At 42.2% G+C, this 26,366-nt stretch overlaps 1 protein-coding gene across 1 annotated transcript in view; it reads left to right on the top strand.

Annotated features, from left to right (window-relative positions):
* snx33 (sorting nexin 33) overlaps positions 1-25,593 on the top strand; it is a 33,810-nt gene extending 8,217 nt beyond the window's left edge. Inside the window, exon 2 of the mRNA XM_072552796.1 lies at positions 19,837-25,593. Coding sequence (XP_072408897.1) covers positions 19,837-20,090 — 254 coding nt within the window. The 3' untranslated portion in view covers positions 20,091-25,593. The remainder of the gene's footprint in view (positions 1-19,836) is intronic.
* Positions 25,594-26,366: the final 773 nt, after the last annotated feature.

Raw genomic sequence — 26,366 nt, 5'->3', positions numbered from 1 at the left:
ATGTGCAGAGGAAGCCTGGAGAGGAATGCAGTGGTGTTTGTTGAGGTTCATCCTGAACAGCTCCGGGACATTGTATTATATTAGATTAGATTACTTACAGCATGGAAACAGGCCTTTCGGCCCAACAAGTCCACACCGACCCGCCGAAGCGCAACCCACCCATTCTCCTACATTTACCCCTTTACCTAACACTACGGGCAATTTAGCATGGCCAATTCACCTGACCTATATTCTACAATCTGTTCCTCAGGATGCATGCTGAAACAAACATCAACTGTGCTTGGAGGACTATCTACTCGATGAAAGACCCTCTTTGGTCTGCCTGAAACTTGCTGGTCTTCCAGTTAAAGGAGTTGACTCTGACTGGCACATTCTAAGGTCCAGGACTATGTGCTGAGGGATGTACTAAAGCTTGGGACAGCTGCTGCCAAGGCACGGTGGGGAAAGACCACTGTGCAAGGTTCCCCTGCCAAAGAATAATGGGGTTCCATTCAGTAATTGGGCCCTGCTCATGCCCAGCTAAATGCCAAGAGGTTGATTGTAAGGAGAGAATGGTGAACATCAAGACTTAATTTGTTTTCTATAAGTAAAGATAGTATAGATCTGAACGGCTTCCTTAACAGTACATGAACATAAAGATTTCTTTCGATAAGTAAAGCATATTTTTCCACTGATAAAACAAAATACAGTCTAGCTGGATGGGACTGCTCTCATCTGGTTCCAGTGAGGTATCATGGTGTTTTAGTATACTGAGCAGAAAGGAAGATGGTTGTGCATGTTGGAGTCAGTCCATTCAGCTCCGGATGATTGCACAATGTTCAGCATCATGTGTATCTCCTCAGATACTGAAGCAGTCCATGTCCAAAACCGCAAGACTTAGATAAATATCCTGACTTGGGCTAACAAATGACAGGTAACATATGTGCCACACAATTAACAAACAATGGCCTTTGCCAACAAGAGAGAATCTAACAAAACACTCCTTGATATTCAAAGACATTATCGATGTTCAGTTCCTCCGAATCAATATCTTACAGGTTACCATTGACCAGAAACTGGACTGCATTTAGAAAGGTTATGGCTACAAGAGTGGGTTAAAGGCTGGAGGTTCTGCAATGAGTAGCTCACTTCCTGAGTCCCTAAAGCCTGTCTTCCACTTACAAAGGCATAAGTCAGAAATGTGATGGAATACTCCCTACTTGGGTGGATGAGCTCCAACAACATTCAAGAAGCTTAGCACCATCCAGGACAAAGTAGACTGCTTAACTGGCACCACATCTACAAACGTTCACTTCCTTCACCACTGATGCTCAGTCGTCAGTAATGTGTACCATTTACAAGACACATTGCAGAAATTCTCCTTAGGCAGCACCTTCCAAATCTACAACCACCACCAGTTAGAACATCAAAGGCAGCAGATATTTGGAATACCACCACTTGCAAGTTCCTGTCTAAATCATTTACCATTCTGACTTGGAAATATATTGACATTCATTCAGTGTCACTGAGTCAAAATCTTGGCACTCCACTCCTAAGAACATGGTGGGTTTACCCACAGCAACTGGATTGCAGTTGTTCAAGAAGGCAGCACACCACCACCTTCTCTAGTGCAATACAAGTTGCACAATAAATGCTGATACAGTCAGCAAAACCAATATTCACTAAAACAAATCAAATGTTATAAATCAATGGACCTGTGTTGATGAGTACAATATCCTACTGAAAACCTCTACCCAGCCGTGCTGTCCCCTCAGTATTATACAGCAGAAACATTGGATCCAAGTGTTATGTAGTGATGAACCAGCTGTACTTTATCCAGTGTTATAAAGCAATGGACTGTATCCATTAGAACTCGGACTTCAGTGTTCTACAGTGACAAATCTGTCCACACCGGTACTATATCACAGTGTTATACAGTGACAGATCTGTCTCCTCCAATACCGTACCCCAGTGTTATATAGATTTGTCCCCACAAGTACTGTACCCCAATGATATACAATAACAAACTAGGACCCACCAGGAGTGGATCCCATTGTTTTAAAATAAACAGATCCACTTCACATCATCTGTTGCAAACAATCTCTTATGATGAGTTCTCTCAATTACACATCTGACCTTGACAGGAGATAGCTGAACTGCTCAAACCACAAGGATTCAGGTTTGATTCCTCTTCAGTTAACTGCTTTCAAGGAACAGAAAATGCTGAATGGACCCCAACTCCAGTATGGGAGAAGCGATACTTAGATAAAGTATAAGCATAATTGCTAGGCTTTTTGCAAATAACTTTGAAGGAAGGAAAAGACCATGGTATTAACACAGTGTGAGGTCTAATCTGGAGAAAAGCACAGTGGATGCGTTGACACTGCAGAAAGGGAGTGAGAAATTTATGAATTCAAGTGTCATTCTGATTTACTAGCATCCAACCCAGGCTGATATTTCACTGCAATACTGTGGGGAGTGTTGTACTGTCAGAGATACCCTCATGTAGATGAGACTTTGAACTGAGATCCTATCAGCCCTTTCAAGTGCATGTAAAGGACTAAATGGCAGAATTTCAAAGAATGGGAGGGAAGTTCTCCCTACTTTGCTTGCCAATATTTATACCAATACCAAGTAAAATAAGTTGTATATCCATTAACAGACTGCTATTTGTGGGAGCCTTCTGTGCATGAACTGACTGTCATGTTTCCCATTCTACTGTAGTGACGACACTTCAAAAGTATTTAATTGACTGCAAAGTGTTTGGGATGTCCTGAGCCCAGAAAAGATGCAAAAGAAATGCAAGCTCGTCTTCATTCTCTAATATGGGAGTTGCAAAGTCAAAGATCAAGTGGGTCTATGTACGTGTTGAACGGGTCTGCATAGCTGTTGAGAAGGTCTGTGCATCTGTCATATATCTCGTACCTGTAGAATGGGGACAGGTCTATATCTGTCGTGTGGGACTGTAGGACAAGTTTAATAATCCAACAGAAGGGACTGAAACCTGTATGAAACCTGCTGTAGTTTCGTATCTGAGAACACTGATGCTCACCTGAGAGGTTCTGTTCATACGTTGCAGTCCTGAGTGGCTTTGAGTCAAGGGTCAGAACATATTTAAAGGAGGTTTAAAGTGACTGGGTGTGTCAAAAGGAAGTTGCCACAAGATGCGCATATGCTGTTTGGCAAATATTTGATGGTTCTATAAAGGACCTAGTGTGGGAGTACCATACCCAACGAAGGGCAATTCATTGCTGGCAAATTGGCCAAACAATTTTTTGATGGGGATTATAGCCATCTGTATCAGGTGCTGAAATCAATTGGTTTAATGGATTGGCCTCCTCAGGATAATCTAATTGTGTTTTTAAGATCACTTGTAGTCAGTCTGTGCTGTGGCAGTATTGGTAACCTAGCCCATGGGATTGTTGCAATTCTACCTTTACACATTACTCAGTCTTAATCTCTACTAACATCAGTATGGAGTAGACTCAAGTTAGATGATTAAACCAGGATTATGTTTGATTCTGCCTGTTTGCAGATTAGGTTAAAATATATTTTGATGTACTGCTCTATGATTGGCCTCTGCTATCCTCCCTAACTCTCCCTTGCTCCCCAGTAACAGAAGCTGGAAGCAATGCCTCATCCTCCAAAATGGATTGGGGAGGATTGGAACTTGAATACAATGTACACAAAGAGGAACTGAGTGTGACTGCTAGTTTAAGTTAGGCTTGGATAATATCTTCTTGGACCTAGCTAAGTAGTGACCTCTTTTTGCTGCCAGACCTGCTCAGCTTTTCCAGCAATTTTTGTTTGAAATCTCTTGGTCTGATTTAAATCTGAACAGAAAAGCAGCTACTTTCAGAAAAAAAAACAGCAAATTATCAGCAGTCCCACAGGTGATGTCTGAATACAGTTACATCAATTTTGACTCCAATGGCATCAAAGATGGAAGTGAAGGTCCCCCTCCATGTCTCACTCTTTCTCCTCGGAGTTGTTAATTTATGCAACTGGCAATAGGTAATTTCTACATAACTTGTTAAACAACTCAACTGGAACCAATAAAAAGGGAGGGCAACAATTCTTGACATTGATCACACCCAAGCTGATAAAAGACAAATAAAGGTAGTTCTTCTATAACACGATGTAGAAAAATTGAGCTTTAGAGATAGTGCTTAAAGTATTGGTGAAGTAATCATATAGCCAACACATGTTTTAAGCGTTTGTGCTTTAGAAACAGTGTCCCCAGTTTGTCAATCACATTACAGCGAATTTGCATTCATGAAACACGAGCTATAGGAGAACCTGTAACCAGTTTCACTGTCGTATCAAAGTTTGTGAAATCATGGTTGATTTCCCTTTAAATGATATTAACTGTTGTTTAGTGGGTAGTGTTCTCTCCTTGAGTCTGAAACGCCTCACTTCAGAGACCTGAAGGCAAGTCCAGGCTGACATTCTTAATGCCCAAGTTCTGCACTGTCAATCTTGCTATATCTTGGATGAAATGTTAAACCGAGGCCCCAATTCCTTTCTCATTCACCCTGCAGCATTATTTTTAAGAAGGCAGGGGTTGTCTTTAATATCCACATCACTATTTATCCCTCAATCAAAATAATTGAGAAAAGCACATGATCTGGCCTTCATTTATTTCCGTTTATGGAATCTAATGGTATGCAAATTAACTGCTGTATTTCCTACGCGACAACAGTGACTATGTTTTAAAAAGTACTTAAGTAGCAATAAAGCATTGTTTGAGATAATGAAAGATACTATAGGAATACAAGCTTTTCCTTTTTAATTAGCTCTGTTTGTGGTTTTGTGATATCTTGTCCTTCGCTGCCTGGAAAGCTTTGCACCAGAAACAGTATCTGCTATTCACTGACACAGATGAAAACATACCAGAGTATCATTGAGTCGTGCGGAATGTACAGATCAGGTACACTTTGATCTGAATTTTGTCAACAGTGTGCTATTCCCAATGTAGTAACTAGAACTGTGCATCTCTTCCACGCTTTCTTTTTACCTTTCCCTCACACATTTCTAATTAAAATTCCAAGTGTCAATGGCATTCATGCAAAACGCATTTGATTTAGCAGTTGGGAAGTGTTCTCATTGATGAAACCTGCTGTCAGCTGACAATGTTGTACACACAGGCAGTCTATTAAAGAGTCTCACGGTCAGACAGGGGGGCTCTGAATCACATCCCACAAATTTCCTGCCCAGCCCCATTAGCATGAACATAAGACATGAGAGCACAAAGGTCACAATGGTGGTTTCCTAAAATTAAATTTCACTTATGAGTATTTTCCATTTTACTGGTTTCTGTATATTTCATATCTCACTATTTTCACTTTCTCCATCTGGATAGCACTGTAATTTGCTGAGACTAGCTCAGAGAGTTATATGCACCAGCTTCCCATATGATGGCACATGTTGATGGTTTGGAACAGAAGGGTTTGGAACATTTTCTTTATTATAGAAGAAACAACGTTGTCTTTTTGCATGCACTCTTTGTTGCATGTTCGTGTTTGTGTCCAGTGTTGTACCAGCCGCGCTAAGGAACATGGCTTAACTTCAAGGCTGAGCTGGCCCTCTTTTCTATGCATTGTAAAGGACATCCAAGTGGTGGTGGCATTCTGATAAAGAAGCACTGAGAGTGCAACATTTGAGTTACTCTCCAGTGTTCTACCTATTAAGCCAATAACAGCTTCATAGACTGACAGGTCAAGTATAGACACACATCATTCCTTGGCCACATCCTGTTTTCAATTTACATGCTACTTCTTGGCTACTTCATCTGAAATCGGCACGGCGGTTTTGTGACAAAAGCTGTATAATATGTAATATATTTTGACATTTGGTTTGTAAAATAGAGACAGTGGCTGTGTGAGTTAATCCTATGAAGATTGTTTTATAAACAGGTCAGAAGTCATTTGGACAATGACCAAAGTGCAATAGTTCCAAAAAGACATATGACTGCAGTTTTAATAGATAAAATATTTATACTGTTGGATTGATAACATTCAAGAGTAAACACATTAAGGCAGTTTTGATGTAAGAATGAATGGTTTTGTTCAGAAGAACTCAAGGTCCAGAAGAAAGCAATTTTTCTCCTAGAAAGTGAAAAAACGTTTTCATCTTCATTCAGGGGTACCATTCACAGCGGAAGTGGTTTCTAGTCTGTGAGGCTTCCAAGTCAGGACTGTTTGGCTAGAAATCTCCAAGTTGTTAGAACTGAAAGAAGTTTAAACCATCAGAATTGTGAGATTCATGCCAGTAAACACAGAAAAGGAATTGTAAAAGATGTAAAATGTTTCTCATTGTCTTCTGTATATATGTAGTTTTTTCTTTAGTATAATAAATGTTCCCTTGTTTAAGAACATCAGCATCCTCATGTGAGTAGGTTACCATCACTGACCAGCATGTTAATCAACGACTAAGATTAAATATATGATCTATCAAACCAGGTTTCCTTCTGTAATCTGATTTATCCAGTATTGCCTTCATCTGGGATCATAACAGATTATGCAGGGTTACAAGATAGGGTACAGGGTGGGTCTAGTGGGATGCTATTTGGAGAGATCATGTGGACCTGTTGGGCTGAATAGTCTGGTTATACTGTCGGGGATTCTGTGTTTCTCCAGAATTCCTTGCTGCTTTCCATTATTGACATTAGCTGATGTTACAGATTGAAGAGACATTGGTTTAAGGTTTTGGAAAAAAGAATGCAAGGAGGTGGAAGGAGGAACCTTTTTATGCAACAGTATCCTGGCACTTGCTGCCCATGAAGATGGTGGAAGTAGAGACAATCAGACATTTCAAAAGACACAAAAACAGACATTGCTGGATAAAGCTCATCAGGTTTGGCAGCATCTGTGGAGAGAAATTAGAGTTAATGTTTCTGAGGATTCTGAGAAGGGGTCACTGGATCAGGAACATTAATTCTGATATCTCTCCACAGATGCTGCCAAATTTGCTGAGCTTTTCCAGCAATTTCTGTTTTTGCTTCTTATTTACAGCATCCACAGCGCTTTCGTTTTTTATTTCAAAAGGCATCTGAGGGAATTGAACTTGCAGGGTTATAGGGCCAGATCATGTGCATGGAATCCAGGCCCCCAACTTGCAGAACGTTTCAGTGAACATCTCTGGGACATACCAGTTTTGGGATTTCACTAGGATTTCACCAGTTTCCTCATTTCCCCTCCGCCCACCTTATCCCAGATCCAACCCTCCAACTCAGAAGCACCCTCTTGACCTGTCCTACCTGTCCCATCTTCCTTCCCACCTATCTGCTCCACCCTTCTTTCCGACCTATCACCTTCACTCCCCACCTTCATCTAACTATCGCATTCCCATCTACCTTCCCGCCAACCCCCCTCCCATTTATCTCTCCGCCCCTTGGGACCCCCCCCCCTCCCACACACACACACACACACACACACACACACACACACACACAGTCTTGATGAAGAGCTTATATGCAAAACGTCTACTCTCCTCCTCGGATCCTGCCTGACCAGCTGTGCTTTTCCAGCACCACGCTTTTTGACTGGAATGTTCTCCAGACAGCCAGCCTAAACTCAATGGCCTTCACAGGCTGTTGTGGTTCTATTAAATTATTGATGCTTATTTTATATTTGTGGCCCTAATTCTGGCCTATTTCCTGCGTGGAAGCATGCACTTCAAGAATACTGGACCAAAACTTTCCTAATTATAAGGTTTTCGATCAGATCACCCTCAGTCTTCTCTTTCTGAGAGAAAAGAGCTCCAAACTATTCAGTGTTTGGCAGGTGTAGCATTATGGTCTTGGTATCAATCCAGGAAATTATAAACTGCCTTTTATAAAATGGAGACCAGAATTGAGCACAGTATTCCAAACAGCACTTAAAAATTAATAATGTTATTGCAAGCAAGAAGATTAGATAAATTATGGAGGAGGTTCCACAAAGAAACGGGAAGGCTTCACGAGTCAGGAATATGAATCCTTTCACTGATACACTAGTCTTAAAAAGTGCATCCATGCCATGTTTGATTTGGGTAGGGAAATGGAAGAGATCAGTTGAAGACCAGAGTCCTCGGACTGGAGATAGAATTATTGAGACCACAGCACAGTGCAAGGAGTCATGGTCAAAATAAACCTGAGACAAATTGTCTTACTCCTCTTAAACCAGTGAAGCGTGCATGATTGGCTTTGAATTTCAATCCAGTTACTAGCTTCTTTGTCTCAGATCACAAGGGCTGAGGTGTTGTCTTATCTCTGTTACTGAAAGATGGAGGCTTGGTGTGCTCATATGTTTTTGCCGAGTGTGAAAATACATAGGTTGTGTCTATATGTGAGTGAATGTGTGTGTTTGTTCAGACAGCAAATGTCAGAGTCTGCACATGTAGAGAGTGTACCTGCCATTGTTTTGAGTGTAATGGAGGGAGTGTGCAAATGGGTAGGTGCCTGTAGATGAATATATCCGATTTGGATGGAGTGGGGTGAGATGTGTGTGTGGATGGATGAGATTGTATGTGATTAAAAAGCATACAGGTGGAGAGGTGTCTGTGAGGTTGGGGAATGGGTGCATATGTGGGTGAGAGTGTTGGGGGTGGGTGAGAATGTGAGTATGGGGGTGTGAGAGTGAGTGTGGGGGTGGAGGGTGAGAGTGTGGGTATGGGGGTGTGAGAGTGGGAGTATGAGAGAGTGTGTGGTGGTGGGTGAGGGTGTGGGTATGGGGGTGTGAGTGGGAGTATGAGTGAGAGGGTGGGGGTGGTGAATGAGAGTATAGGTGGGGGGGTGGGTGAGAGTGTGGGTATGGGGGTGTGAGAGTGAGAATATGAGAGAGTGTGGGGTGGTGGGTGAGAGTGTGGGTGGGGGGATGTGTGAAAGTGTGGGTATGGGGGTGGGAGTGTGGGTGGGAGTGTGGGGATGGTGGGTGAGAGTGTGGGTGAGGATGTGGGTATGGGGTGTGAGTGGGAGTATGAGTGATAGTGTGGGGGTGGTGGGGGAGAGTATGGGTGGGGGGTTGGAGTGAGTGTGGGTATCGGGGGGTTGGGTATGAGGGTATGGAGGTGAGTGGTGAGAGTGTGGGTATGGGGTATGAGAGTGAGAGTGTGGGTAGGGTGGGTGGGGGTGAGTGAGAGGGTTTGTGGAGGAATATGTACATGGTGACTGACCTGCTCTCACTCTCTTATGCATTCTGCAGCATGTGTTCACTTGCACACACTTAAACCCTTCTTCACCCACAATGTGAAATACAATGAATAAAAAACAACCAGCCCAAAAGGTGATAAAGGGGAGGGTTTGTTATAACAACTGAGTCGTTCTTGCCAAGGATCAGCAACGATGTGTGGGATGTGAGGTTACAGCTTTTATTGCTGGAACCAATGTAAGATTTTTCAAACCATTTCTCTGCCTGGGAACACTTCTTCAATGGGCATCTAAAATTGATCTTGAATATTTCTAGCAGTTTCTTGTGCCCTGAGGATACCTGAAACCATTGTCAGTTGTTGGAAAAACCCATCTGGTTCACTAATGTCCTTCAGCAAAGGAAATCTTCCCTCCTTATCTGGTCTGATCTACTTTTCTATGCCACCACTGGGACAGACCGAGCAGAGGTTGCAATACAGTTGTGGAGAGGGAGTAGGCCTTAGCATTTTTAATGTTGATTTCAGACACCATGAAGTCTCATGGCATCAAGTCAAACACAGACGAGAAAATCTCCTGCACATACTGCCCTCCCTTGGCTGAAGACTCTGTGCTCCTTCGTATTGAACACCAGTTGGCAGGTGTACTTGCTGGCAAGAGCACAGAAGGTGCTTTGGGTGGGGGATTTTAATGTTCACCAACAAGAATGGCTCAGCAGCAGTACCACTGATTGAGCTAGTTGGATCCTAAAGACACTACTTAGAGACTGGGCCTGTGGTAGGTGGTGAGGGAACAACCAAAAAGGAAAAACATACCTGACCTCATCCTTACCATCTGCCAGCTGCAGATATATCTATTCATGAAAGTATCAAACACACAGTCCTTGTGGAGACAAAGTCCCACCTTCATATTGAGAATACCGTGCACCATGTTGTTTTGACACTATCATCATGCAAAATGGGACAATGTTAAAACAGATCGACAACTCAAGAGGCACTGTAGTCATCATCAGTAGTAAAATTTTACTCCAATATAATCTGCAACTCATTGGCATCACCTTATCCCCACTCTAGCATGGGATCAAGCCCATGGGATGAACCTAAAGAAGTTTGCGGGTGGATATGCCAGGACCAGCATCAGCCACCCTGGTGAAGCTACCCAACAGGACTACCTACATGCCAAACAGCATAAGCAGCAAGTGATTGACAGAGCTAGACAGTCCTACAACCAACGGATCACATTTTGATTGATTGATTGATTGTCACGTGTATTGAAGTACAGTGAAAAGCTTTGTTTACGAGCAGTACTGGCAGATCATAGTAAGCAAGGATGTTCAGACCAAAAAGCCTGAGACAGAGGCATACAGGTTACATTGTACACAGCATGCACTAGGCGAGATCAGTGCTAGCAAGATCAACATTAGTTGAGGCTATAGAGTCCATTCATCAATCTAACAAGACTCTGCAGACCTACCACATCTAGTCATGAATGGTAGTGGACAAACAAGCAACTCAGTGGAGAAGGAGATTCCATAAACTAACCTTAACAATGGGGAGACCAGCACATCAGTGCAAAAAATAAAGCTGAAGTATTTGCAATGATCTTCAGCTGGAAGTGCTGTGTGGATGATCCACCGTGCCTCCTCTGGAGGTCCCCAATAACATAGATGCCAGTCTTAAGCTGTTTTGATTCACTCCGCATGATATAAAGAAATGTTTGGAGGCATTATATACTGCAAAGGCTAAGGGCCCTGACACACTCTGGCAATAGTACTGAAGACTTGTACTACAACACTCGGCGCTCCCTTAGCCAAGCTGTCCTAGTACAGCTGCAACACTGGCGTCTACCTGATGATGTGCAAAATTACCCAGATATGTCCTGTACACAAAAGCAGAACAAATCCAACCCGGCCAATTACCACCTCGTCAGCCTACTCTTAATCATCAGTAAAATAATGGACAATGTCATTAATAATGCAGCTTGGTGACACTCTAATCAGGAATTCGTGTGTGTGTGTGTGTGTGTTCGTTCTACTTTTACTGAAATACCACTGAGTCACAACTTTTGTGTCTCTGGGTGTCATGCGTTAGCACAGTGGCAAATCTTTCACCTTTGAAGAAGGATGTTCAGGTTCCAGGGGGAGAAAAGTGAAAGCACTCAGAATGGAAGAACAGATTAAACTTTTTCACCCAATTGCAGTTATACAGCACGTTTCACATGATGCACTAGAAATTCAGTCATTGTATTTCTTGGTAGATCGGGTGAGGTTTAAAGAACAAGTAGGGAAGTTGATTTGAGAGATACAGGAAGATCTGAGGATGAGGGATCTAGTGAGACAGTGACCAAGTTTGGATACTAATGCTGTTTTTGTCAGACCAGCTGATGACTTGCCACATTTCTCTCAATGCAAAGAAATTTCAGGAGATCAAAAAGGTAGCTGAGGATAGTTTTAACATGGCCATTAAAATGTTATTATAGTATTAACATTCTTTAATGCAACTCATTAGTCTTCTTCATTCAGGCAATTGAGTGAGGGAGTTATTAGGAAAGGGGGATATTGCATTAAGGGTAGCAGCTCAGAGGGTACTGTAATTACAGTCAGCCACTGCATAATGTTTGGAAGACCAGACTGTCCTTTTCCAGAAACCAACAGAATATTTTTTCTGAGTTTCCGGTCTCACTGTTTACTCTGAGCTGCTTCATAGGGAATGGCTGCCATCCAGGATTGCCTTTTTTTGAAACTTTAGCCTTGTCTTTCTCTTGGAAGTGCTCATGCTGGTTTTTCACTGCAGTAATACTGATGTTTCTGTTTGCCCAGTAACATCATCTCGAAGGAAAGATCATTTTACATCAAAATTGATTGCAGGTCTCTTACCCGTTCATTCATTTCTCCTGTTACCCATTACGTCTCTTTTCCATCCTAAGTTTTCACATTCCTCTCTTATTTCTATTTATGTTGTTTTCTTTTCACATAATGGAGTATTGTGTGAAAGTAGAAAGGTCAGACATTCCCAGATTTGAAAGAAGGCTGCAAACATTCTGTGAACTAGTTTCCTGAAGACTGTGCCGATAAAGCTGAGTAAGTGCTAATGGATGTGAACATGCAGGCTGCAAGGGCCCCATGTTGGCTTCTGGATCAATGCTGAGTTTGTGATTTGCAGTCAGTGCAGGTATTAAGAGTGCTGTTATTGCTGTTGTCTCATTTATGCTTAATGTTCTGGCTGGAATCAGCCTGACAGAAAGGTCACCTTGTTGCTGGTGTCTACATCTGTTGTGCTGCTATAGATTTGTACAGATGGAAGGCATTCAGCCCATCATGCATTAGCTGACTCTCCAAAAGTCCCTCTAATTAGTTCAAACTTTTCCCACAGTCCTGTAAATTTTTCAATTCCCTTGTGAAAATTCCTATGGAATCTGCTGCCACCATCCTTTCAGACAGCACATTCCAACTAATCAAAACTTTCTGCATGAAAAGAATTTCCTCATCTCCCACATATTTCTTAGTCAATTACCTTGGATCTATGCCCCTTGAGTTCCTGACCCTCTTTCTACTGGTAACAATTTCTTGATAGCGACTCTATTAAAACTCATAACGATTACTTTCTGAAGATTTTAAAGGTAACTTTTGATTTGGTGTAACTTGGGCTCAGTTGTGATTTTGTCCACCTGTGGCATCTATTAAAATCCTCTGTAAAACAGAGGATATGATATCATTTTCTGAAATCACTCCCATGATCTCTGGCAGCCATTTGTGTACAGGAATCCAATATCAGAAGCTGCATCACATGACTCCAGTTATTAACTTTTATGTTGACTGTGTTCTTTTGCTTCTCAGTAATAAGTTAACAGGCATGGGAGGGCTTAAAGCACACATTCTACTACAAAATCATTCTGGTCAGTGGTCAGGAGCAGGGACATCAGAATGTGACTGTAAGTGAGGCAGGTAGGGGGAACCTGAGTGCAGGAGCCTCAGCCCTTGACCTTGTCCAACAGGTATGAGATTCTTGCTCCCTGTACGGATGAGGAAAAGGGCTCAGGACAGGATGAGCCAGCTGACCACGGCATCATGGTGCAGAAGGCCATTCAAGAGAGGAGAGCAAAAAGACAAGTAGTTTTTATAGGGGATTCTATAATTAGGGGGACAGATAGTATCCTTTGCAAGCCCGATTGGGAGTCTCGCATGGTGTGTTGCCTGCCCGGTGCCAGGGTGCGGGACATCTCCGACCGGCTTGAAAGGATATTGGAGCGGGAGGGGGAGGATCCAGTTGTTGTGGTCCATGTTGGGACTAACAACATAGGCAAGGCTAGGGTGGAGGACCTGTTTGGGGATTATCAAGCACTAGGAAGGAAATTGAAGTATAGGTTCTCAAGGGTCATAATCTCCAGAATACTGCCCGAGCCACGTGCCAATTGGCACAGGGATAAGAAAATTAGGGAAGTAAACACGTGACTAAGGGATTGGTGTGGGAAAGAGGGATTCCACTTCATGGGGCATTGGCATCAGTTTTGGAACCGGCGGGATCTGTACCGTTGGGACGGTCTCCATCTGAACTGATCAGGTACCAATGTTCTAGCAAAGAGGATAAATAGGGTGGTCAGTAGGACTTTAAACTTCTGGGTTGGGGGGAAGGGAAAGTGAAAGCGACAGGGAGTATGGAGTTAAATGGAAAGATAAGCAGCAGGATAGCATATGTGCAGGCGGATTTAAAATTGAGGCAGACTGGGAATGCAGAAAAAAGGAAGGATAACTTAGGACATCTCATGACTTCCAATGTCTCTAATGATAAGAAAGTTAGCATTAAGGCACTTTACCTGAATGCTCGTAGCATGCGTAACAAAGCAGATGAACTAATGGCACAGATCATCGTGAATGATTATGATGTAGTAGGCATCACAGAGATGTGGTTACAGGGGGGTCAGGACTGGCAGTTAAACCTCCAAGGATTTTCAACTTATCGAAAAGACAGGGAGGTGGGCAGAAAGGGCGGGGTTGCCTTGTTAGTTAAGAACAAAATTAAATCTATGGCACTGAATGACATAGCGTCAGATGATGTGGAGTCTGTGTGGGTGGAATTTGAGGAACCACAAAGGCAAAAAAACCATAATTGGAGTTGTGTACAGACCTCCTAACAGTGGTCAGGACCAGGGACACAACATGTACCGGGAAGTAGAGAAGGCATGTCAGAAAGGCAAGGTCACGGTGATCATGGGAGACTTCAATATGCAGGTGGACTGGGTAAATAATGTTGCCAGTGGATCCAAAGAAAGGGAATTCATGGAATGCTTACAGGATGGCTTTTTGGAACAGTTTGTCATGGAGCCCACAAGGGAGCAGGCTATTCTGGACCTAGTGCTTTGCAATGAACCAGACTTTATAAAAGATCTGAAAGTAAGGGAACCCTTAGGAAGCAGTGATCATAATATGGTAGAGTTCAGTCTGCAGTTTGAAAGAGAGAAGGCAAAATCGGATGTAATGGTGTTACAGTGAAAGAAAGGTAATTATGAGGGCATGAGAGAGGAACTGACGAAAATAGACTGGAAGCAGAGGCTTGCGGGGAGGACAGTAGAGCAAAAATGGCAGGAGTTTGTGGGTATAATTGAGGACACTGTACAGAGGTTCATCCCCAAGAAAAGAAAGATTATCCAGGGAGGGATTAGACAGCCATGGCTGACAAAGGAAGTCAGGAAATGTATTAAAGAAAAAGAGAGATCCTATAAAGTGGCCAAGAGCACTGGGAAATCAGAAGATTGGGAAGGCTACAAAAGCAAACAGAGGATAACAAAGAGAGAAATAAGGAAGGAGAGGATCAAATCTGAAGGTAGGCTAGCCAGTAATATTAGAAATGATAGTAAAAGTTTCTTTCAATACATAAGAAACAAACGACAGGCAAAAGTAGACATTGGGCCACTTCAAACTGATGCTGGAAGCCTAATGATGGGAGATAAGGAAATAGCAGGAGAACTTAACAAGTACTTTGCGTCAGTTTTCACAGTGGAAGACATGAGTAATATCCCAACAATTAAAGGGAGTCAGGGGGCTGAGTTGAGTATGGTTGCCATTACAAAAGAGAAAATGCTAGAAAAGCTAAAAGGTCTTAAAATTGATAAATCTCCTGGCCCCGATGGGCGACATCCTAGAGTTCTGAGGGAGGTGGCTGAGAAAATAGCGGAGGCATTGGTTGAGATCTTTCAAAAGTCACTGGAGTCAGTGAAAGTCCTGGATGATTGGAAGATCGCTGTTGTAACCCCCTTGTTCAAAAAAGGATCAAGACAAAAGATGGAAAATTATAGGCCAATTAGCCTAACCTCGGTTGTTGGTAAAATTCTAGAATCCATCATTAAGGATGAGGTTTCTAAATTCTTGGAAGAGCAGGGTCGGATTAGAACAAGTCAACATGGATTTAGTAAGGGGAGGTCGTGCCTGACAAACCTGTTGGAATCCTTTGAAGAGGTGACAAGTAGGTTAGACCGGGGAAACCCAGTGGATGTGGTCTATCTTGACTTCCAAAAGGCCTTTGATAAAGTGCCACATGGGAGGCTGCTGATCAAGGTGAGGGCCCATGGTGTTTGAGGTGAGTTACTGGTATGGAATGAGGATTGGCTGTCTGACAGAAAGCAGAGAGTTGGGATAAAAGGTTCTTTTTCGGAATGGCAGCTGGTGACAAGCGGTATCCCGCAGGGTTCAGTGATGGGGCCGCAGCTGTTCACGTTATATATTAATGATCTGGATGAAGGGACTGGGGGCATTCTAGCGAAGTTTGCTGATGATACAATGTTAGGTGGACAGGCAGGTAGTACTGAGGAAGTGGGGAGGCTGCAGAAGGATCTAGACAGTTTGGGAGAGTGGTCCAGGAAATGGCTGATGGAATTCAATGTGAGCAAATGCGAGGTCTTGCACTTTGGAAAAAAGAATACAAGCATGGACTACTTTCTAAACGGTGAGAAAATTCGTAAAGCCAAAGTACAAAGGGATCTGGGAGTGCTAGTTGAGGATTCTCTAAAGGTCAACATGCAGGTTGAGTCCGTGATTAAGAAAGCGAATGCAATGTTGTCACTTATCTCAAGAGGGTTGGAATATAAAAGCACCGTTGTGCTACTGAGACTTTATAAAGCTCTGGTTAGGTCCCATTTGGAGTACTGTGTCCAGTTTTGGTCCCCACACCTCAGGAAGGACATACTGGCACTGGAGCGTGTCCAGCGGAGATTCACACGGATGATTCCTGGAATGGTAGGTCTAACATATGAGGAACGGCTGAGGATCCTGGGATTGTATTCATTGGAGTTTAGAAGATTAAAGGGAGATCTAATAGAAACTTACAAGATAATACATGGTTTGGAAAGGGTGGACGCTAGGAAATTGTTTCCGTTAGGTGAGGAGACTAGGACCCGTGGACACAGCCTTAGAATTAGAGGGGATAAATTCAGAACAGAAATGCGAAAAGTGGTGGGCCTGTGGAATTCATTGCCGTGGAGTGCAGTGGAGGACGGGATGCTAAATGTCTTCAAGGCAGAGATTGATAAATTCTTGATGTCACAAGGAATTAAGGGCAACGGGGAGAATGCGGGTAAGTGGAGTTGAAATGCCCATCAGCCATGATTGAATGGCGGAGTGGACTCGATGGGCCAAATGGCCTTACTTCCACTTCCATGTCTTATGGTCTTATGATTGTGGGAACGGTGTTTAAGATTGGTTCAAGGACAAATAATTGTCTAATCTGTATGCTGATAGAGGCATCATTGAAAGATCTAGCCAACTGCAACTGTTAAACATCACTGACAAACCTAATCTAATGTAACTATTAAAATGTCAACAATATAAGTCCAATTAAAAAGTCAGTAAGCAGAGTCCTAGCTGAGTGTGACAACGAGAACACAACTACAATTACTAAACTAAATTTCTGTGCCATGTTTATGTAACACTACGCTAAACTTCCTGTCAGTGATGTTGCCATAATTACATTGATCTCGGTTTTGTATGGAAATGCAATAAGTAAGTGGAGGTCATTCAGCAATTATGGAATCATGCTGAGAAATTTTAGTCTGGTGTAGGTAGAAAATCATGACAAGTCTCTATTCTGTCAAGCAGTTTGCTTCAGAATCTTGCTGGTGTTCTTTGGATATCCATTGATACATGGCATGGTGGCTCAGTGGTTAGCACTGCTACCTCAGCATCAGCCATTGGGTTCAATTCCACCCTCAAGCAACTGTGTGGAGTTGCGCATTCTCCCTGTGTCTGCATGTGTTTCCTTTGGATCTTCTGGTTTCCTCCCACAGTCCAGAGATGTGCAGATGAGCTAAATTGGCCATGCCAAATTGCCCATAGCGTCCAGGGATATGCAGGTTAGGTGGATTGGCCATACTAAATTGCCCATAACGTCCAAGGATGTGCAGATTAGTGGATTGACCTTGCTAATCCTGCATGAGTGCAGCTTTATCAATGCTCAAGAAGCTTGACGCTGTCCAGGACTAAGCAACCTTCTTGATTGGCATGCATCCACCACCTTCAAATTTCACTCCTTTCACCACTGACATATAGTGGCAACAGTACATTTCATCTATAAGGTGCAGTGCAGCAACTCAGTAAGCCTCCTTCGACAGCACCTTCCAAATTTGTGATTTCTCCCATCTAGGACCAGAGCAGCAGATTAATGAGAACAGCGCCATCTGTAAGTTTCTGACTTGAATCTATATTGCTGCTCCTTCACTGTTGCTGGGTCAAAATTCTGGAACGCCCTTCCTAACAGCATTATGACTGTATCTATACCCCAAGGGCTGCAGCAGTTCAAAAATGAAGCTCACCACCACTCTCTCAAGGCATTGAGGGATTGGCATTAACTTCTGTGTAGCACCCACATCCTGTGAATTAATGAAAAAGCACAGGGCCAATTTTTTCTTCCATTCCTCTGATTGATCTCAATGACCATGCTAAATGTTGAGATTCATTAACCAAGCCTTCAACTACCAGTTAAATAGAATTGAAAATAATTCTTCTGACATGACATTCAATATTTAAACAATTGGAATCCAGGAATGGCCTACCCACAGCACATGGACTACAGCGGTTTAAGAAAGCAGCTGACCTCAAGGGTAAATAGGGAGAGGCAATTAATGCTGGCCCAGCCAGCAAAGTCCACAACTCATGAGTGAGTAAAGAAAATAATAAAATCTGGAAATTTTGTTCAATTTCATTCTGCTTCAAAACAAGAACTTTTCAACCATAGAGTCATAAAGCACCAGTTAACTGGAGCTGGAGAATCGATGTTTCAGGCATGAGCCCTTCTTCTTTCCTGAATAAGGGCTGATGCCCGAAACGTCGATTCTCCTGCTCCTTGGATGCTGCCTTACCTGCTGCACTTTTCCAGCAACACATTTTCAGCTGAGAATATCTTAACTAATAACTAACTGTATAACAAGAAACACCAAAATGTATATATTTACTGAGTCAAAAATTAAAATTACTGTAGTAAATGAGTCAAAAGATTGAAACTTTTTTATTGTTTATGTGACTCTTGCTGATAAAAGAATGATAGATCACAGCTAGTGATTGTTGAGTAAATGATGCTGGTATTTAATATCCTGCCTCCACATCAGGCTTCTGAAACAGCCTGGTTCAGACTCTTTGTGTTACCAGAACAATGGATTATCCTCATGAGAAGTGCTTTGTATGTAGTTCATTTTGATTTTAACTCTAATTAAAGAAGCTACTGCAGAGCTTAATGTGTAGTTCAGACATAAAAAGGCCACAATAATCAGGTTATGTTCAATCCTATGATGTTGAGCCTGAAATCAACCAAGATTCCTGCTCTTTATAAAGGCAAAATCCTGCAGATACTGGAAATCTGAAACAAAGACAGAGAGAGAAACAGAGTCTGCTGTGACTTTTAGAAAAGAAATTTCTGAAGAAAAGTCACAAGAGATTTGAAATGTTTCCTCTTTTTTTCTCCACAGATACTACCAAGCGCCTTCAATGTTTTTAGTATTTAATCCTGCTCTTTATTTCTGTTACTATGCAGTAAATGTACATTAGTGTCCAGTGAACACCCAGCTCAAGTTGTTGAGAAAAGTCAAACAACTGACCAGAAATGATCCCTTGACTGAGGTACAGAAGGTGTTTAAGGAATTGAATTCCAATTGTAAATAAGGAATTGTCATTATAAAGTTTTGGTGATCACTTCAACATGTCCCAAAGAGTTCTACAGCAACAGAATCATATTTAAAGTGTAGCCAACTTACCTACAGCAAGCTCTCAGAAAGTGGAGTATGAGGTTGGTTGAGAAATGAATATTGACTTCAGGACATCAAGGTCAAACTTGCCTGATCTTCTTAAAATAATTCCAGGGAATCTTTTACGTCTACCAATCAGGGGAGATGAGGCTTGTTTTAGTGGCTCGTTAAAAACGTTTGATCTTTGACAGTGCAGCACTCCCTCAGTGTGTAACCTGGATTTTGATCTCATGACTCAAAATGAGACTTGAACGTTAACTATCACAAAAGCAAAGTTGCTCCTGGTACAAAGAAGCTCCCATATTAAAAGTGTTTTTCAGTAGTGCTATGGTCATATCACTGCTCAGACACCCATATGTTTCTGTCCTGCAATATGTTTAAAATAGTAAGTTTCTTTTAGGGTTTTGATGCTGAGTAAAATGTCAAAATCAAGAATTCAAACAATTCCATTTGTGTGTAAAATAGGTGCTGAGTTCTGACTGATAGATATGTCTCTGTATTGGTAACAGGTGCCTTTGCCAAGGTGAAAGATAGCCAGAGGATGAGCGATGAAGGAAAGATGGATCAGGAGCAAGTGGATGGGATAAAGAGACGATGTCGAGTGGTAGGATTTGCTCTACAGGCCGAGATGAACCACTTCCACAAGCGCAGGATCATAGATTTCAAACGAATGATGCAGTCTTACCTCCAGCAGCAAATTGTCTTCTATCAGAGAATCAGCCAGCAATTGGAGCAGAGTCTGCATTTGTATGACTCATTGTAATAAAAGACCCTCACTCCTTGACTCTGGAAGATTATGTGGGAAAAACATACCTAGGCTCCTCCATGATCCACTTGACTTGTCTACATTCTCTCCAACTCTTCCCTAAATCTTTTTGAATCTCTCCTCAACTTCCCTTGAGCTTTACCAATCCCCAACTCCTCCCTGATTTCTGACTCCTCCCAACCTCCTCACCCTCCCCAAGGTCTTAACTCTTCCTCTATCCTCTTGACTTCTCCCCTATTTTCCAGCTCCTCCCCAATCCCCTGGTTTCCACCCCAAACCCATTGACTCCACCCAATCCCCTGACTGCTCACCAACATCTTTGACTCTCCCCCAATGCCGACTTCTCCCCAGTAGATTTAACTCTTTCCAGGTCATTCGATCCTTAACTCCAGCCAATTCCTTCAACCCCTCCCAATCCCCAAAGCACCTCCACAACTCCTCCCCAGTCTTTTTACTCCTCCCTGATCCCTCAATACTTTCATGACTTCCCTCCAATCCCTTCAAATCCACCCCCATTCTCTTTAACTGTCCCCTAATTCCCCAATTCCTCTCCAAACTCTGCAGTATCTTCACAATACCTCCACAACCCTCTCAACTTTCCCCCAATCCCCTTGACTCACTCCCCAATTTCTTCAAATCATCCCATCCCCTCAATTCCTTCCCAAAGTCTTTAACTCATCTCAATCCCTGACTATGCCTCAATCACCTTGATTCTTCTCCTGAATTCCCTAACTCCTCCCCAAACCCGAGACTCATTCCCTATCCCTCGAGTCTACCCAATCCCCTCAACTCTACCCTAATCCCTTCGACTCTTCCTACAATTCCTTTAGCTCTTTTCCTAATTCCCTTGACTCCTTCCGCAGTCCCCTCAGTTCTTTCCCCAATCCCTTTGACTTTTTCACGGACTCTCCTCAAATCCCATTGACTCCTTCCTTGATCCCTTCACCTCCTTCCCCAATCTCCTCCAGTCTCCTCAATTCTGCTGAATCCTTCCCCCATCTCCCTGAATTCCCTGGACCTTTCCCTGAGCCCCTCAACTCTTCCCTAGTTACCTTGACTGTCCCTCAATCTCCTCAACTCTGCCCCCATTCCCCATTGACCAACCCTGATCTCCTCAACTCTCCATTGATTCCTCTTCTGATTGCTTTGATCCCTCCCATCCTTTCAAGTCCTCCTCCAATCTCCCCCAGTTCTCTCAATCACTCTCCCTTCATTCAAATATCCCTATACGTTCCTCCAATCCTTCTGACTTTCCCCTATTCCGATTACCTCCTCCCTGATTCCCTCACTCACATATAGTCGATATCATTACAGATGCAATCCATTACTGAGATGGAACTGTAGCACCAGGAGCCAGTTCATTGTGAGCTGAGTTTTGATGTACAACAAGTTCACTTGTCTCTCACCATCATCACTGCAAGTCTGGATAATTCAGAGCTGTTTACACATTGTGCTTTAAGAAATCAGTTCAGAGTGTGTTGTTCACCAGTACCAACGTCTTTAGTATATTTATGTGGAATCTAATCTTGCTTTGGATTATATTACCAATGCAAGGCAGGTGGCAAAATTCTGCTAAATCACTTCTACCAAGTGTACATTTTTCGGGAGACATTCAAACAGAAACAGCCACATTGACTGTGGGTTTTTCTATCTTTGACACTTACAGGAGATTGATTTCCCAAAAACGAGGGAGACGGCATTAATTCAGAAGCAGTTCACTTCTTCCAGCTCCCAAGGTTTACATTCATTTTCTGGCAGAGGATATGGCTTCACAAGATCACCACCACCGGAATTAGCTCTCAGTCTCAGACTGTGGCAGTTGCAGATTGTCACCACAGGATGTTTGAACTGTTGTGATAGTTAATTATTTTCTACACAGGGACGTACAGGACATGTTCAAAGACAAATCTTTAGTATTACAGGTAGGATGTAAACTGTAGTAGAGCAATTTGTTAAAATTTGCTAAGCTAGATAACATGGACTATTGGGTTGGCAGATTTGTTTTCCAAAATGTTGGGTATGTTTTGCTGGGATTAAGGAATTGACTTTCAAAATGGAAAATGTTAACAGAATGACAGAAACTGAAAGAAAAAGAGAACGTGAGGGAGAATTAGAGGCCACTGCAGGATGTGTGAAAAGAGGTGGTGATGAAGACAGAGGAATGACAGGCTACACTAGATAAAGGGACATCTTTAAACTCTTCTAAATGAGTGTGTAAGTCCCTGATGAAAGTTGTCTCACTGTGATTTAGCCTGTAGTTACAATGTGCCAATATCCTTGCTCCTGGTGTGATGGATGGTTCAAGGAGTACACTGCACTTTAGATTGTATTCTCTCAAACTGTTCCACTACAATGTTATTCAGAGCTGTATATCATTTTTCAATTGTACACTGATAATCAGGGCTGGTTATAAACACTGCTATATCAGCAATATTTAATATTCTCAATATAAAAAATGCATAATGATAACCATACATGATCAATATGTGTAGAATGTTCCAGAGGGACTGAGAGCATCAGTGGTGTGATTCAATGGAGGAGGCTACTGTTGGTAAACACGCTAGGCATTTTACCCAGCCAGCATGGCTCAAAGGGGCAAGCTGTTATTATTACAGGTACCAGGCACTATAATAGTCAGTGTAACATGGAGGAGCAGACTACTGTTAAAACAGGTACTGGGCACTATATCTAGTCAGCATGACTAGCAAACTACTTTTAGAACAGGTAATGGACACTGGAACTAGTCAGTGCGACTCAGAGGGGCAGGCTGCTGTTAGAACATGTACTGGACACAGAACTTAGTGTGACATAATTGGGCATATTAATGTAAGTACATACTGTGCACTCTTAACGGGTCAGTATGACTCAGAAGGGCAAGCTGCTGTTTGCACAGGAACTGGGCAAAAGTTAAGATGTAATGTATCCTCATCAGAGAATATCCAAGCACCCTATTTAAGAAGTAATGTTGACATCAAAGCAGCGGCACATCTTTAGTTAAATGTTGCAAAGATGGTGTCAGTATTAACGAACCACTGCTGGTCCCAGTGGGAATTGGACAGTGACGTAAATGCCAATGTCTTACATCAGTAATCATAAAGGCTGGACTTCCTAACTTTATAGTTCACGGTGTTTCAATCCGTCCTGGCATCTCTACTTTTTCCGAGTTCTGGAAGAGCTCGTGGAGCCTTGATTTGGAATAGGTCCTTATGTCCAGTCAGCAATAAACCCGCTTTGCAGTAGCTGGGGTGAACTCAATGTCAGGCCATTGTTGCACTGCCATGTTCCCAAACTAACCCTGGAGTCTGCCAGTCGAAATATAACGTGTGTAGAAATATAATACATAGTGAGATTCAAGCAGCAACTCCAACATATTCTGACCACTGAGACTGTGCACATGTTGGATCTCAGCGCTTTGGCTAATAGAAGGGAGTGACATCAGACAGTAACTGGAACTCCTCAACAAATCATTCAGAAACAGGACGTGACTTCAGAAAAAAACAACATTTAGAAGAAGCCCACTCAGCATCGCTAGTTAAAACTCAATGGCTCATCTCTTGTGATATAACTGAGATAGAAACTCAGACTAGGTAACAACAGGCACAGATCCTATTTCAGTGTCTAACAACAGATACAGGCCGTATCATAGTGTCTACAATGGCTATGAACAGACTCAGACTATGTTAGTGTTTAAACTATTGTAATGGTTAATACTCAACACAGACTTTCACAATGGAAACAACTTTGCATCTGCTAAGCCCATTAAGAATCTTATGTGGGTTTTTCATAAGGTCTTCTCCCATTCTTCTAAGCCCCAATTAGTACAAGTCCAACCTATTCAACCTCTCCTCATAAGAAAATCCCTCCATGTCTAAACTAACTGAGTAAACCTTCTTTGGACTGCATCCAATGTCAGTATATCTTTCCACAGTATTCACCATATTCCAGTTGAGGTCTGAATCTGCATTGTATAGATTAGAGTGGTGCTGGTAAAGCACAGCAGGTCAGGCAGAATGCAAAGAGCAGGAAAATTGACGTTTCAAGCAAAAGCCCTTCATCAGGAATGCTGCCTGACCTGCTGTGCTTTTCCAGCACTACTCTAATCTAGACTCTGATCTCCAGTATCTGCAGTCCTCACTTATGCCTATGCATTGTATAGTTTAGCAAGAAAACTTTCTTTTTATACTGCGTTCCCTTTGAAATAAAAGCCAACATTCCATTTGCCTTCCCTATTATCTGTAGAACTTAGATGCTAATTCAGTAGGATTCCCAAATTCCTCTGTGCTGCAGCTTTCTGCAGTCTTTCTCCATTTAAATAATATTCAGCTCTTCTGTTCCTCCTGATTAAGTTTTTTTACCTGATATTTTCACCAAGTTGTGTTCCATCTGCCAAGTTTTTGATCACCCACTTGCTTTTCTATATACTGCTGCAGACTTCTGGTGTCATCCTTACCCATTTCCCATCTTTTTTTAGGTCATGTGCAAACTTGGTTCTAGTACATCCTTCATCCAAGTCATTATAATGTAAATAATTCTGGCCCCAGCAGTGATCTTTGTGACATCCCACTAATTTACAGGTTGTCATCCTGAAAATGCCCCCTTAACCCAACTTTCTGTTTGCTATTAGTTAACCTGTCCTCTAACATACTACTTACAACACCATGGACTCTTAACATATTTAGTCGCTTTTTATGTGGTATCTTATCAAATATCATTTGCAACTCCAAATATATTACATCAACTGGTTCACCTTTAAGTTTCCTGCTTGTTGCCTCCACAAAAAGCTGTAATAAATCTGTCAGGCAGGATTTCCCCATTATGAGACCATGAAGCCATGCTGTCTCTGCTTGATTATATTTTGGGTTTCTAAATGCTCTGCTATTACATCATTTATAATAGACTCAAAATCTTTCCTAATGACAGATGTTAAGTTAACTGGCCTATAATTACCTACTTTTTTTTGTCTCTCTCCATTTTTGAATAGTGGTGTAACATTGGCAATTCACTCAGCCTCTGGGACTTTACTGGAATATAAGGATGATTACAACCAGTTCCAACAGGCAAAACCCCCACACAGTGTCTACAATTAACAGCAGGCACAAACCCCATTACACTGTCTACAATTAGTAACAACAGGCAAAACCTCAATACAGTGCCTACAATTTGTATCAATAAGCACAAACCCCATTACTGTGCCAAAAGTGAAGAACAACAGGCACAGACTGTATGATGTGTTTACAGCAGGCAATGACAGAGACCATATTACTTACTACAATGGGTAATTACAGGCACAAACCACATTATTACGTTTACAATGGATAATGAAGGGCATCAACCCAGATTTTAGCCTATGTTCACCAATGAACGCAGCACATTTGAACAACATTTATTTGCTATTACAGTGAAGATGTTACACAACCCTCTGGAGCAGCTAGCTCAATACTGAAGCCCTTAAACATCATCTTGACATTGAAAATAGAAAATAAAATGACAAAATAGAAAATAGTTTTGTAATTCTTGAGATGATCTTGATTGTCTGTTCTCTAAACAGCTAAGCATTGTAGGACATTGGACTTCTGGATAATGTCCTGAAAACATGGTCATGGGTGTAAGTATGTTGTTTTGCTTTCTCTTTTTCTGTCTCTGTTGTGATTGTAAGTGAGTCATTGCATCTGGTTATGATTAGACTACTTACAGTGTGGAAACAGACCCTTCGGCCCAACAAGTCCACCGACCCGCTGAAGCGCAACCCACCCATACCCCTGCATTTACCTCTTCACCTAACACTATGGGCAATTTAGCATGGCCAATTCACCTGACCTGCACATCATTGTGACTGTGGGAGGAAACCAGAGCACCCGGAGGAAACCCACGCAGACACGAGAATGTGCAAACTCCACACAGTTGCCTGAGGCAGGAATTGAACCTGGGTCTCTGGCACTGTGAGGCAACAGTGCTAACCACTGTGCCACCAAACTCCATTGAGTTTCGTCTCACCATCTTGTTGCAATGAATCCATGATCCTGTGGAAGTGTTAGAAATATTCCAGACACATAATGACCAGCATGAAACCAATCATTAGCTGGACTTCCTCTCTTCTTTCTCTGCTTATGAGAAAGATTTAGTAGGGGAGGATTAATAGAAAGTAAACAACAATGTCAATGTAAAAAATGTAGAAAAATGTTTCCAAGATGTTACTGTTGTAATCAGAAAAAAACTGTTGGTTGGTAAAAGTATGAAATATTAAACTGGGTCTGTAACTGAAAGCTGGATTAA

Source organism: Chiloscyllium punctatum, chromosome 33 (genome assembly GCF_047496795.1).
Source record: "Chiloscyllium punctatum isolate Juve2018m chromosome 33, sChiPun1.3, whole genome shotgun sequence".
Taxonomy (NCBI): Eukaryota; Metazoa; Chordata; class Chondrichthyes; order Orectolobiformes; family Hemiscylliidae; genus Chiloscyllium; species Chiloscyllium punctatum.
Note: the sequence above shows the minus strand (reverse complement) of the source record. Positions and strands in the feature narration are given on the sequence as shown.